The sequence below is a fragment of the Phragmites australis genome, chromosome 1 (assembly GCF_958298935.1).
Source record: "Phragmites australis chromosome 1, lpPhrAust1.1, whole genome shotgun sequence".
Taxonomy (NCBI): Eukaryota; Viridiplantae; Streptophyta; class Magnoliopsida; order Poales; family Poaceae; genus Phragmites; species Phragmites australis.
In genome coordinates, this window is record NC_084921.1 from 37,354,395 (window position 1) to 37,367,692 (window position 13,298).

The 13,298-nt window shown below is 43.9% G+C and overlaps 1 protein-coding gene across 1 annotated transcript; it reads left to right on the forward strand.

The window, feature by feature from the left end:
* The first annotated feature begins 5,719 nt into the window (after positions 1-5,719).
* Positions 5,720-9,104, forward strand: LOC133884535 (WUSCHEL-related homeobox 7-like). The gene is made up of 3 exons (XM_062323989.1): positions 5,720-6,041; positions 6,193-7,251; positions 8,800-9,104. The coding sequence occupies exons 1-3, from the start codon at positions 5,891-5,893 to the stop codon at positions 9,102-9,104; spliced, it is 1,515 nt and encodes a 504-aa protein (XP_062179973.1). The 5' UTR covers positions 5,720-5,890.
* Positions 9,105-13,298: the final 4,194 nt, after the last annotated feature.

The window sequence follows — 13,298 nt, forward strand, 5'->3', positions numbered from 1 at the left end:
TTGAGCATCAACTCTCTTCTGAAGAAATGGACTTTATGTATGAAAATCGTGGTGAAGTGCTTTTGGCACAACTAAAGACATAAGGCCACTCTACAAATATCTCAACTTCTTGTTTTGTGCTACCTTAGCTCCCAAAAGTGGTGATTCCACTACTATTCAAGGGAACACAAGGAACTTGCTTGCTATGATGTCTAATAAGAGTGATTCTTTTAGTGTTGTGGATTTTCTTTAGGAAGAAATACACATTACATCTTACACACCTAGCAAAAGTTGTGCATATGCGCTATATATCATGTTTATGATCGACAAAGTCACAAAGAAAAATTTCTTCAAAGAAGTAAAGCATGATCCTTATAAGGTAAGATTGGTAAGCTCAAAATTAACTTCTTATATGCTACCTTCCCCTCCAAGGATAGCACCTAGCGCAGCACAAAGAGCAGCACCGAGGCGAAGTTCTTCCTCTCTTGACTCATCTTCCTTTATCAAGAGTGCTCTCAAAGCAATATTTAATGTATGCACTCATAATGCTGTGAAGATAAAGGAGACTAAGGACAAGATAAATTTGAGGATGAGGAAAATTGAGAAGAGGCAAAAAGCAATTCATACTCATTTGGGAATTGAGCCTCATATTCTCTTGTTGCCTCTAAAGAAGAAATGAGTGAACCCGAAGCTTTTGAGAACCCTTGGGCTTAGTATGATGAAGCCCAAGTTGTTGTAAGGGGTACCAGACCATCTACTCATGCTCAAGACATTGTGAAAGAGATCGAGGAAAAATAAGAAGACTTGGGTGGTGCCGAGGAAAGCTCTCAGGATGATGATGATGATGGAAGTGACAGCAATGGAGATGGAGATGAGGACTACGTGGGCAGCGACTAGATCTATCTCCTTCCGCTTCTCTTCCTTTTTGGTGACTTGATGCTAAACGGGGAGAGATATCTTTATGTCAGCTGTATGCTCTGGTTGAACCCAAAGTCTCCAGGTTAACATGGAGGTTCCAGGTTCTGTAGGCATAGTTTGTCTCCTTTATCAGTTTAATCCTTATGATTTCTGTTTTTGGACATGTAAGACCTATTGTAATGTGTGATGAACTATGTGTGGTGTGCTTTATGTCGAACTTTAAATTTGTAAGAACTTATTTATGTTAGTGTGAGACTTATGTGATGCTAAGTATGTGATGTACTAGTGTAATGTTGTTTTATCTTTTATTGCATGATATACCATGTCATACGCATCACGATTTCATATGTTCAATCACACTCTTTGCACCCCACGAATGCTAAGATATAAGGGGAGATCTCGCAAAATTCTTTTAAATATGTGAAGTTGATGTCAAAATCAAATTTAATCAATTCACACATTTAGGGGGAGCCCACCATATATATTATAATTCAAAATCTTTAATTCAATTATCTTTTGTAAGCTTTAATCGTGTTATCATCAATCACCAAAAAGGATGAGCTTGAAAGTGCATCTAGACCCACTAAGTGGGTATTAGATAATTGATGATAAACGATTAAGGGACTAATAAGTTTAATAAGAATATGAACATGTATTAGTCTCATTAAAGATGTTAAAAGATGTTGGTGTCCCTTAAAAGAAAAAGAGAAGTGGCATATAGTTACTCAATATATTTAAATTCGTTTTATCTTTGAATTTGAGTATAAGTGTGTCGTACTATAAAGAAGGGTGTGTTTAGATTGTATTGAAGATGTCTCGGTGCTCAAAATATCTATTTAGACCAAAGATAAGAGACACAAATCATCCCACGAACACCTGAAAGTTCTAAGTCTTTGTCTTTATCCAGATGTTCTAGACTGACCCAGATACTCTGAGTTGCCAAAGTCTCCGAGTTTAGTTCTGTTAGGGATGCCCGGTTTTGGTTTTTAAGACAACCTGGATGTTTCGGGTTGCCAGAGCCTTCGTACTTTGCTCCGAACATGGGTGCTCGGTTAAGGTCTAAATGTTTTTCCGGGAGGCTCCGAGTTGACCCGGATGTTTCGGGTTCTGATGTTTCATCCGAACCCTCAGAATTGAGTTCCGACCAGGGGTTCTCAGTTACGCGTTCAAGTACCAACTCGGAGGTTCCGGCTTGAACTCGGAGTATCCTGGTTAGGCCAGAAAAGCCTGTAATGGCTAGTTTTTTGGAGAAGGATATAAATACCCACTTCACCCCCTTCATTTCTTCAGCTGCTGAACTACTTTGAGACAAAAGCATTCATAGCCCTTCAATAGCTCTCCTCACTCCTCTAGTGCTTTAATTCTTGCAAGGATTTGAGAGTTGGGTGTGAGAGCAAGAGATTGAATGCAGGTGAGCCAAATTCAAATCTTGAGCACTTGAGTTCATCATCAAGCCGTCGATTCGCGTTCGTTACTCTTGGAGCTTGAAGCTTCTAAACGGCTAGTGTCACTCGGAGAGCACCCAAGCTTCTGGAATGTCCCGGGAAGTTTGTGAAGGTCATCCTCACCTCTGCAAGGGAAGATAAACACTTGAGTAAGCCCAAGCTCGATCTTCGGTCTCTTTGTGAGCACCTCAATGGAGACGTAGGATCATTGGATTCGATCTTCGAGAAACAAATTCGTGTCTCCTTTGCTTTCTCAAGTTCATACTTATTCTAGTTGGTATTTTGGGCGATTTGCCCTGATCTATGTGTTTGTGAGTTTGTGGCTGCATGTATTTAGTGGAAAAGCCTCTAAGAAACCTTTGAAACCTGTGGTAACATTTAGAACCACTAGACTTGCATAGGTGTTTGTAGTTTTCAATTTCGTGTTCCAGCCGGACTATCTGGGTTGAGCTCGGAACTTCCAGAACCCTGAAGTTCCGAATCCGGATTCTGTTAATCCGCTGTGGTTTTTTATTTTTCAAGAAACACCTATTCACCTCCCCTCTAGGCAACATCTAGTACATTCATCTTCCACCTGTATAGAAAACAACACACAAAGAAACCCATCAAAAGCAAATGGTAGTAGTTCGATTTCATTGACCAATAGCATTTATCAGCACACAAAGCAACCTTACAAAGTGTAATATTTTCTTAGGGAAAATAAAAGCAAATGGTAGTTCGATTTTATAGACCAACAACACATACAGACAGATCATCAATCCTCAACATTTTCTCAGGGAAAATAAAAACAAATGATCATCTATCCTCCACATTTCTCAGGGAAAATAAAAGCAAACTGTTAAAAGCAAGCTTGGTGGATGAGAACTGAAGTCTCCGAGATCTTTTGATGTTTCTTCAAATCACAAATGGTGGCTGCTCTTGCTGATTTCTCGGAACCCAGTGGAGAAACCAAAATTTGGTCGTGGCTACAGTACCTTCAATCTTCACTTGGGACGTCAAAAGTTGGCTTCAATGCCTTCTCAAATATCAATGGTATGAAGATTCTCATCCGACAACTTATGCTCTGCACAACATACATGACAACAATAAAATGTTGGTAATAGTTGTCAGGTCTTGCCAAATTCACACGTTCATGATTTGCTACTTGTGATTAAGTTTGGTCCTAATTGGTCTCGGATTGAACACGAACATGATGTGTGTGTGTGTGTGTGTGTGTGTGTGTGTGTGTGTGTGTGTGTGTGTGTGTGTGTGTGTGTGTGTGTGTGTGTCTGTGTGCTTATTGGCTCGGATCGGGGATAATTTGGGCTCGAATCAGAATGAATAGGGCTCATACAACAAGTATAAGGAGGGGATTGAGGAATTTTCAAAAACCCTAAAGTCAAATCCTAACATTTATCCCCAAATCTGAAACCCTAGAACCCAATTTTAGGGAATTTCTAGAACCTAAAATCAAACCCTAAGATGTATCCCCAATATGAAACCCTAATCTCATTTTTTCCCTAAATCCAAAACCCTAAAGTGCAAATCCCCCAAAATTTCAAACCCTATACCTAAAGGAGGAGGCATACTTACGATTTTTTGTCGCTGTTGCGGCCACCGGAGCTCCTGGACCCTTCTTCTTCGGTGTATTCGTCTCCTAGGGCTTAGGTAGTGCGTGGGTCCTTTCGTCTCATGTGCCTTCACGACGACGCCACCACCGCTTGCGTGCATGTCAGCTCCTCACTGGTGCGGTCTCCATTTTCATCGCGCGTGTCGGGCGCCACCACAGATCCACCGATGGGTCCGCACGCGAACTTGGTCGCACGCGCGTGCTGGTGTGAGGAGGCTAGTGAGAGAGGGGGTGGTGAGGGGGGAGAGAGGCCGGTGATGGAGTGTTCTTGCTACAGATGTACAGTAAGAGATAAGGGTGAGAGAATCAAGCCAGACCTAAGGGCACTAGCAAAAATCACATGACATCGAAATTTCGAGTCTGCACTCCTTATCAGTGCCGACTCAAATTATAAACCATCAGTGTCGGTTTATAATTCAAGCCAGCACTGATATTAAGTATCAGTACTGATTCTAACCTAGCCAGCACTGATAACCCGACTCGGATGACTGTTTTGTTGCAGTGTTCTTTCATAAAAAACAAACTACTTCTCTTTCATTTTTAAATTACTTGTCACATCATCTTTTTCTTAAATGAACATTTAATTAATATCTAAGAAACTTGAGAGTGGCTAAGATTTATTACAGAGACAATTACAGGGAGACAATATACTCATTGTTCTTCTCTGAACTACGTAGTAGGAGTATACAACTTGTACTGAAAACTGTCCGTCCGTAATCATGTACTCTTATACTATGCCCACGTGAACTCTACTGACGTGCCGAGCCACGTGAACGTTCAATTCAACATCCACTCAAATTGAATTCGATCCCAGCGAACTGAGCACTCCTCCGGCCACTTTTTTTTTTTAGAAAATACTACTCCCTCCCGCCAAAAATAAATTATATTTTTACTTTTTATGATTTGTAACATTTTACTTTAATTATTATTTTATATTAAAATATAGTTATAATATCTAATAAAAATATAGAATTTTGAAAGTATTTTTAAAATAAATCTACATATTTGACTTTTATATTTTTAAACTAAATATTTTAAAAATTATTAACCGTCAAAATTATAAAATTTAATTAAATCTTAATTAAAACAATAAGTATTTATGGTAGGAGAGAGTAACTAATGCCACTGAACAACTCATGCTACGGTTATGTACTTTTGCCCAATTTTTCCTCCACAAACCCTCTTATTCGTATGTGTTCAAACTGTAACTCATCAAATCGTGGTCAAACCGACGCATCCGGTCCATCAGAATATGTCATCATCAGTAACGTGAGTTACAGTTTCATTCCTTCCGGCAAAACGGGATGTGAACGTTAACCGATCCCCAGGTCGCCATCACGCAGAAAGGCACCATTAGAAAGAGCAGAAAACGCAGAGGTCACTTCGGTTTTCCATGTCTTCCTTGCTTGGCATACTAGGGAAGGGTGAGGAGAGAGAGACAGAGCACCAGTGTACCACTTGCACCCATCAGGCATCAGCGGCACAGCGGGGGCAAACCGTCCATCAGTTCCTTCCTGCTGCAAGTTAACGCAGCGCAACCCAGCCGCATGCACGCACGCACGCATCTCCATGCAGGGGAAGGGAGAATGGCTTCAGCCAGTAGAACTGGAAGACCATTCATTGCGCGGCAACACTTTGCACACCAAGGCCGGGTAGGTGCGGCCATTATAAGAGGCGCGCGCGGCAGTGTGCTACGAATATGGTGAAAAACCATAGGGAGAGGCGCAACAGCAAAGTAGGACGCTAAGCTAGCTCACTGATCCTCACTGTTAATTCCTCCACAGGATTGAGCAGCAGCTGCAGATGCGGTAGTGGTAGTAGAATCCCTAGCTGCCGCCACTCGCTCATCGTCGTGAGCACACGACGGAAGATCGATCTGTTGCTGCAAACAGGGGCAAGAAGAGGAGAGGAGGGATCATCAAGACGATCGAGCAGCAGCATGGCCTCCTTCAACAGGCACTGGCCGAGCATGTTCAGGTCCAAGCACGCCGCGCAGCCGTGGCAGACGCAGCCCGACATGAGCAGCTCGCCGTCCTCCCTCCTCTCCGGATCCACCACCACCACCGGCTGCTCCCTCAAGCACTCCTCAGGTACGCGACGGTGCCGTGCTTTGCATGCCCCTATCGGCCATGTGCATATGCATGATACTGTTGCGCACTTGCATGCCAGTACTAGAGGTAGGGTTTTTGTTGCAAGGGATGAAGATCAAGAACTGATCGATTGATTGGTTGATTCTTCCAGGGGGCGAGGAGAGGAGCCCGGATCCGAAGCCACGGTGGAACCCGAGGCCGGAACAGATCCGGATCCTGGAGGCCATCTTCAACTCCGGCATGGTCAACCCGCCGCGCGACGAGATCCCGCGCATCCGCATGCGCCTGCAGGAGTACGGCCAGGTCGGCGACGCCAACGTCTTCTATTGGTTCCAGAACCGCAAGTCACGCTCCAAGAACAAGCTGCGCACCGGGAGCGGCGGGCGCGCAGCCCCCGCGCGCGCACCGCCGGCCCGCCAGGGGGCTGCGCCCATCACGCCGCCCCCGGCGCAGCCCCAGGCCCAGCAGGTGCAGCTGCTCGCCTCGCCCGTGCAGGCGCCTACCTCGTCGTCCTCGTCCTCCTCCGATCGCTCGTCCGGGTCCAGCAAGCCGGCCGCGAAGCTGGCAGCGCAGGGGATGTCCGCGACGGCGGCCATGGACCTGCTCGATCCGCTTGCCGCGGCCTGCCCGCAGATGTACTACCATGGCCACCCTGTGGCGCCGGCTTCAGCGCCTGCGCCCAAGGCGCAGGAGCTCGTGGCCCCCGAAGACCCGATCTTCCTGCCGTTGCCGCAGGGCTACTACCTGTCGGCCGCAGAGGTGGCCGCCATTCTCGGCGCGCAGTACATGCACGTCCCCGCGCAACTGCAAGCACCGGCGTTGCCAACAGGGACGTTCTTGGGGCAGTGCAACGAGGTGACAGGGCCGACCATCACCGGCCACAGAAGCTGCGCCTGGGGTGCAGGGCTTGGGCAGTACTGGCCAGGGGGCGGCGCTGATCATCATCAGCTCGGCAAGAACGCCGCGGCGTCGAACACCGTCGCCAGGGAGGTGGCGCAGGAGGACGCCACGAAGCCGGGGTTGCTGCAATACGGCTTAGGCGTTGTTACGGCCGTGGACACGGCTTCCGCGGCTGCCACTCTTCCTCTTGCGGCATCGCCGGACGCCTCTGTCACCATTGCCAGTGTGACTGCTTCTACTGCTGGGCTGACACGTTTCGCTGCAAGTACTGCTCCTAATGATGTCGTCGCCAACTATGATCCGTTGCAAGGTATGTGATAAGTTGATTACTCTTCGAGCTCCACTGAATAATCTGTTCACCTCTTCTTTTTGCTCAGTGTCATATCATCGTATGCATGGCTAGGGGCGAAGCCAGATCCAAACCGAGGGTGCACGTACTGTTACTGTTTATAAAAAATTACTGTTTATTTACTGTTTATCGTTCTTATATTTAGTGGTAATTTTAGATGGGAGGAGGCGCATGTGCACCACCAACCATAACGTGGCGAAGCACATCGCCACTGTGCATGGGTATATATTCGTTTATGTTTGTATCGATTAGGGTCACAACATGGGTTCCTTTCTCTTGTAGTGTTATGTCTCTATTTCAGGTTTGTCAGAATTTAACTCCACATTAGTTCTAGTATTAGTTTGCTCTGACATAAGAGTACGCAATAGCTTGCTATTGCCATTGTGTATGAACAATGAAATGCACAAAGACGTCCATCCAATCTTTGTATGCTTTGTATGCATGGGATTGCACAAATTTCCTCTAGGGCTCCAATCACATATTATGCATTCCCAACATAAGGGTACTACTATCAGTGTTTGTATGCCTAAAGGCATGCATGTGGCAATCAGACAAGATTAGGCCACGTAAAATCTCTTGTACATGTTCAATCTTGTCATAGCTAGTCATGCATGACTTTCCCATGCATGGGAAAGTTGGGGAAATTTGTCAGTTTGTAAGCACACAGCACGTACAGATTTAGACAAGACTAAATTTGCGAGTTGTTCTCAGGAAAAAATTCATGATGGGATGATTCAGAGATATGAACTATTCCATGGTGACAAAACATCATATCATCATATGTAGATGCATTCCATGTTGCAAGTCATGGATCCATCTTTGCATGCGCGCATGTTAATGAGAGGACTAGAATAGAAACATAAGATTCCCGATGATATTCTAAAACTGGGCTCTGCAAACTCAGATATTGCTTTATACAAATTACTAGTATCGATGAATGGAGAAATTGATCTTGTGTCATCAATGTAGGAGCAAGTAGAAAGCAGTGAAGCACTAATGTATACTATAGGTGAAAAGACTTGAATTGGATTGTCTTGACCTGGAAAATTAGAGGAAAAATGAAGCTCTGGGATCCAAAAGGAAGCCTATGGCTATGGATAAAGAGCAGTAACTTAGGGCTCGGTCACAACTCACAAGTCACAACTCATAAATTGTGCCCCCTCTGTGTGGTCTTGTCACGGTGGCCTCTCTCGGTAGAAAAAGGGTAGAAGACGGGAAGGCTCTGTAAATTTTGCATGCGTACGTACGTTCTTGAAAAGATTGAGGTGATGGTGGTCAAATTTCTGCTGCTCGACGTCCAAGCAAGCACTTAAAGTTCTTTCACACCATAGCGCGTTTTTTACATAGAGCGAGCGTGTGCATAGCAATTCAAGACCCTGTTCGTGCATGCGTGACTGTCATTCACTTGGATTTCCTCAAACCCTTTGGTTTCTGAATTCATGGGGCACAATAACTTCGCCGCAGTTAATACCTCTCGCCGTTTGTTTGACTGTCTCTACTTGCATGCAGAACTAGCGGACGCCGTCGGGGTCACCGGTGCACGCGACGCGGCCGTGGCCGTGGCCGCGCCAACGGGAGCCGAGACCGTCGGCGCGAGGGGCTTCGCGGTCCTGTGCATCATGGACAGCAGCACGGGCAAGAGCGTGCTGCACAACGACGTCCCGGCCACGAAGCTCGACGTGATGGCGCAGTTCGGCGAGGCGGCCGTCCTGTTCCGCTGCATCGGCGAGCGCCCCGAGCACGTCCCCGTCGACGCGTCGGGCTGCACCGTCGAGCCGCTCCAGCACGGTGCCGTCTACTACGTGCTGGTATAACAAACGCGACGCGTGCAAAAAGCACTACCGTGTCGATCGTGCCTACGTGCCGAGTGGTTAAGTTAGCTTATCATCTCTGCCGATTTAATCTAGGCTTCTTTTAATTGTTCCTATCTTCTGTGTGCATGCATTATTAAGTAAGGACATTATCGGTCGTATTGGAAGAGCTCTATATCTTGCTAGTTTAGCATAATCGTATGTATGTTGATGTGTGTGTTGTTACTTTTCTGCAAGTCTAATCACTACTATCATGTTATGAACATGAAGCCTTGGCATCTTACTGCTTGCACGTTATTCTGACCGAGCTAGATGCATTTGATCCCGTTTTGGATTGCAAAAAAAAAAGAAAAAAAATGTATGAACAGAATTAGTAAGAAACTAAGAATTTCAATTCCTGCTAAAATCGAGAAAATTCATGGTCTTCATTGTCAGTAAATGGATGGCCCATGAACATTGTCTTTGGCTAGCTACATTATTTAATGTCTTTTCGGTTCTACATTCACTTCCAATATTCACTCTACTAAATAAATAAGTGGCAATCATTCCCAAACTGACATGGTTACAAAACTCTGGACACTAACTTCGTGCCATAGCGTATATAAAATCTATCAGCATATAAATATTAAAAATCTATCAGAGTGGTAGAGCGTGACCAACATTAACCATTACAAGAGTGGTCAATTCAGGGAAAATTTTATTGCAAAACCATAGTGGATATGCGGAATGCGAAAATCGGAAGTAATATCAGAAGTGAGGGCGGTCTTTAGGTCTTTAGGGAGATCAGAAGAGACGAGGGAATTATTTTTAGTACGACTCTACTCACTATGATTCAAATCTCAATGCCTATGATTTACACATGCGTGGGTGATTTCAACGAGTTTAATTGTAGGTGTATAGTAGCGAGCACACTCAATGCGTGAATGTGGTAGGTGTATGGTAACGGGCACACTCTTAGATGCGTGAATGTGGTGGTGCACGAGTGTCTGTCATCCTTATAATCTAGAAAAATGATCAAAGGAGTTGGAGTTTTCTTCTTTTGTACTTTTTTTTTCTGGAATGAGGAACCAATTTGGGTGTGCATACTTGTGCAAAAAAAGTGTATATTGTATAGGGGTGCACGAAGCTTTATCCGGCTAAATTGTTTTGAACATGCGAAAGGAACGGTGACATCTAAAAGAGGATTAATTATCATACTTAAAACTATTTAACTTTAAAAGTTTTATCAGATAAATCTACCTATAACTAATCCTAGTAAAGTACTCATAAAAGTAAATATACAATGATAGATTGTAAGGAGTAAATGCAGAAACGTAAATAAGATACAAAGAGTAAATTCGATATAAATAATTTTTTTTTAGTATCGATGGCATAAACATCACTTCTAATCTACATTAGAGCTACACCAAGGATATGCTCCCGGTCTCAAAGGCTATTTCGATCACGGCTCTTGAGCTACCAAGCCACAAATACAAGGCTCACAGCAAGACTCTCTTCTAGTCACTTGCCCATATCTTCACTTTAAAGCTTGAGCTATCAAGTTAAGAATATCCGCGTCCCCAAACAAAAGTCTTGTCGCCACTCAACACCAAGTCGGAGGGTCAAAAAAATTGAGCCACTAAGATCTAAGGTGCGGGCAAGTCACAAAGACTCTAAAAAGCCAGTATACCTCTCGATACATGCTATAATCACTCCTTAATCTCCTCTCTAGATAGCAACACGTAGACACAACTCTCCCTAGGTTTATTGGCACTAATCACTCCTTAATCTTATGTTTAATTACTTTAGATGATCACTTTAAGCACTTTGGTGTCTTGGATATCTTCTCATATGTATATGAGCTTCTCTGAACTCCAGCACCCTCAAATGGCTGAGTGGATGGTATTTATAGCATCAAATCCGTGTATTAGCCGTTGCTCTAACAGTTCAAACCAACTGTGAGCACCAGATAATCAGACTTCAACATTAGTACAAGCACCGAATTATCCGATATGTACAACAGTACAAACTAGCTATTGAAACCCCACTCAAATACATTTGTGAACATTGGATGTTCTGATGCAATTTTTAACTCTATAACTGGACCACCGGTGAGCCTAACCGAGCTAATTCTCACTGTGCAATAGTCCAGTGTGTACAACCTTATCTAATTACTGGATCATTCGGTATGTACAACTTCTCACATCTCTAAAAGTCATTTAGAAACCCTCCGGTAAAGCCTTCGGTGTACAATTCTTATATGGATCGGACCATCTGATGAGTTCAAATACATCATTCCTATGAAGTTTTGCACTTCTCCTATAAAATGCTCTAGTGTGCACTCAGGTTCTAGTACTAAACCATCTGGTATGGTCAACTTCATCTTAGGAGGGTTGCATAAGTACTATAAAACACTCTGGTATGTATATTGCTTAAATACCAGATTATCCAGTGAAGTCTTCATCTCTCTCCACGTAACAAAAAGGCTATGGTGTGTGTAACTTATAATCACCGGATTATCCGATGTATACATTTTCTTCTGAACTTATTCAATTTAAACTTTCTTGAGTTCAACATCGGTAGCTTTTTCATGCGTTACATCTATAAGATTTACTAACATATATACTTGACAAACATATTAGTCGTATTGATTATTTTATTATTAATTATACATAATTTAAAAGATCGTATTTACTATGGCATGATTGTAGTCATGGGCTAGCTTAATAAAATGGCTGCGCATACTTATGCTTCTCTTACTTCCTATAGCACTAAAATTACATGTATCGTCGTTTTCACGTGACCATGTGCAGATCTGATTAAGAACACTTACTTATTTGTGACTGACTGCCTAAATGCTGAATAATGTAGCCATTAGGTGGATAAGAGAGGAAACATAGAGGAACATGCAGGATGATCTACACGCCTGCACGGGTCTTCAAATTAAGGAGTCACCGGGCGAGGCACCCTATGCTGATCTAGGAATTGAACTTGTGCTGTTGGGTACCTGTTCACCCGGCCATAAGGACATCTTCAGCAGTGAAGGTATCTAGTGTTACAGTACCTCGTAAAGTACTGTAGCACTCAAATTTTATCTTTAGCTTTGCCGGATTACTATAGCAGTCGTAACACTGTAGCAGTATTGTTCTCAGAGGCTACCAGTTGGTCTGAAGGGAGAAGAAGAGTATTAAAAAGTAGAAAATGTGATAACTGTTAGAGATGGAAAAAAAAATACTGTAATAGTAATAAGAGGTGTTGTAATAGTATTTTTGAAAATAAAAATTTAAGTAGTTACTAGAGATGATCTAACATCGTTTGAAGAGGACAAGACACATAGCTAGATTATATAGGTACGTGTACAGGAACACGACAGAAAACTACTATGGCGAACCACACCTGTTCTGTAGTAGTACATGTTTGAGCCGTGAGAGATGAGTTACCGATCCACTCCCCTAAGCAGGTGGAGACAATTGAAGGTCGGGTTGAGTTTATTCAATTTCTTTACAAGTTTTAAGCAACAAACAGGACTCTCCTGGAGTCCCTGGTATACCGGCTTCAGCTTGGGAGGACGTCCTGCACCGGCGCCGGACGCGCACGGCGCAGAGGCCTGGCAGGTCCGTTTAATCCGCGCTCTTTCCTCGGCCGATCTGGAGCGAGCGGCCGGTTGGTGCAGGCGCCGTACGTAAGGATCGATCTCACCATGGTCTCGCCGTCTTGTTGCCGGTAGTACTGTGGCGCGCATGGGCGGGGGACACGATGCGTTACGTGTAGGCAGCCTTCTCCCGTGCAGCAGCAAGCAACCAGACCAGGGCCCCCTGCGCTCCCCCTCCCCTGCCGTCGCAGCTGGGCAGAAAGCGCAGACAGAGCAGCTGCAAACAAACAGTGCGGGAGACAGAGCTAGGCCTACGAATGTAGCACAGGACTGTCCTTCCGTCCGGACGTCGGCAGACCAACCGGACGCCTTCTTTGCATACCTTTTTGACTCTATCTCTAAGGACTGTTAGAGTCTATAATACGATTATATGGTGTGTATATATATACAATATAATAGATAAATTATTTTATAAATTGGTAATAAATAATTTAAATGATACATGAAAAATTAAGTTATAAATAATAGACAGTATCCACACAATAGAAAAATATTGTTATTTGATATTTTAGATCGTTTGTTAATAGATAGTATTCATACAATAGGAAAATATTGTTGCCTAATAT

Excerpts from the sequence above, each read along its gene's own strand:
- LOC133884535 (XM_062323989.1), top strand. The coding sequence starts at position 5,891 with ATGGCCTCCTTCAACAGGCACTGGCCGAGCATGTTCAGGTCCAAGCAC. Across the intron at positions 6,042-6,192 it reads CTCCCTCAAGCACTCCTCAG|GGGGCGAGGAGAGGAGCCCG; the intron begins GTACGCGACGGT and ends TGATTCTTCCAG. Across the intron at positions 7,252-8,799 it reads CAACTATGATCCGTTGCAAG|AACTAGCGGACGCCGTCGGG; the intron begins GTATGTGATAAG and ends ACTTGCATGCAG.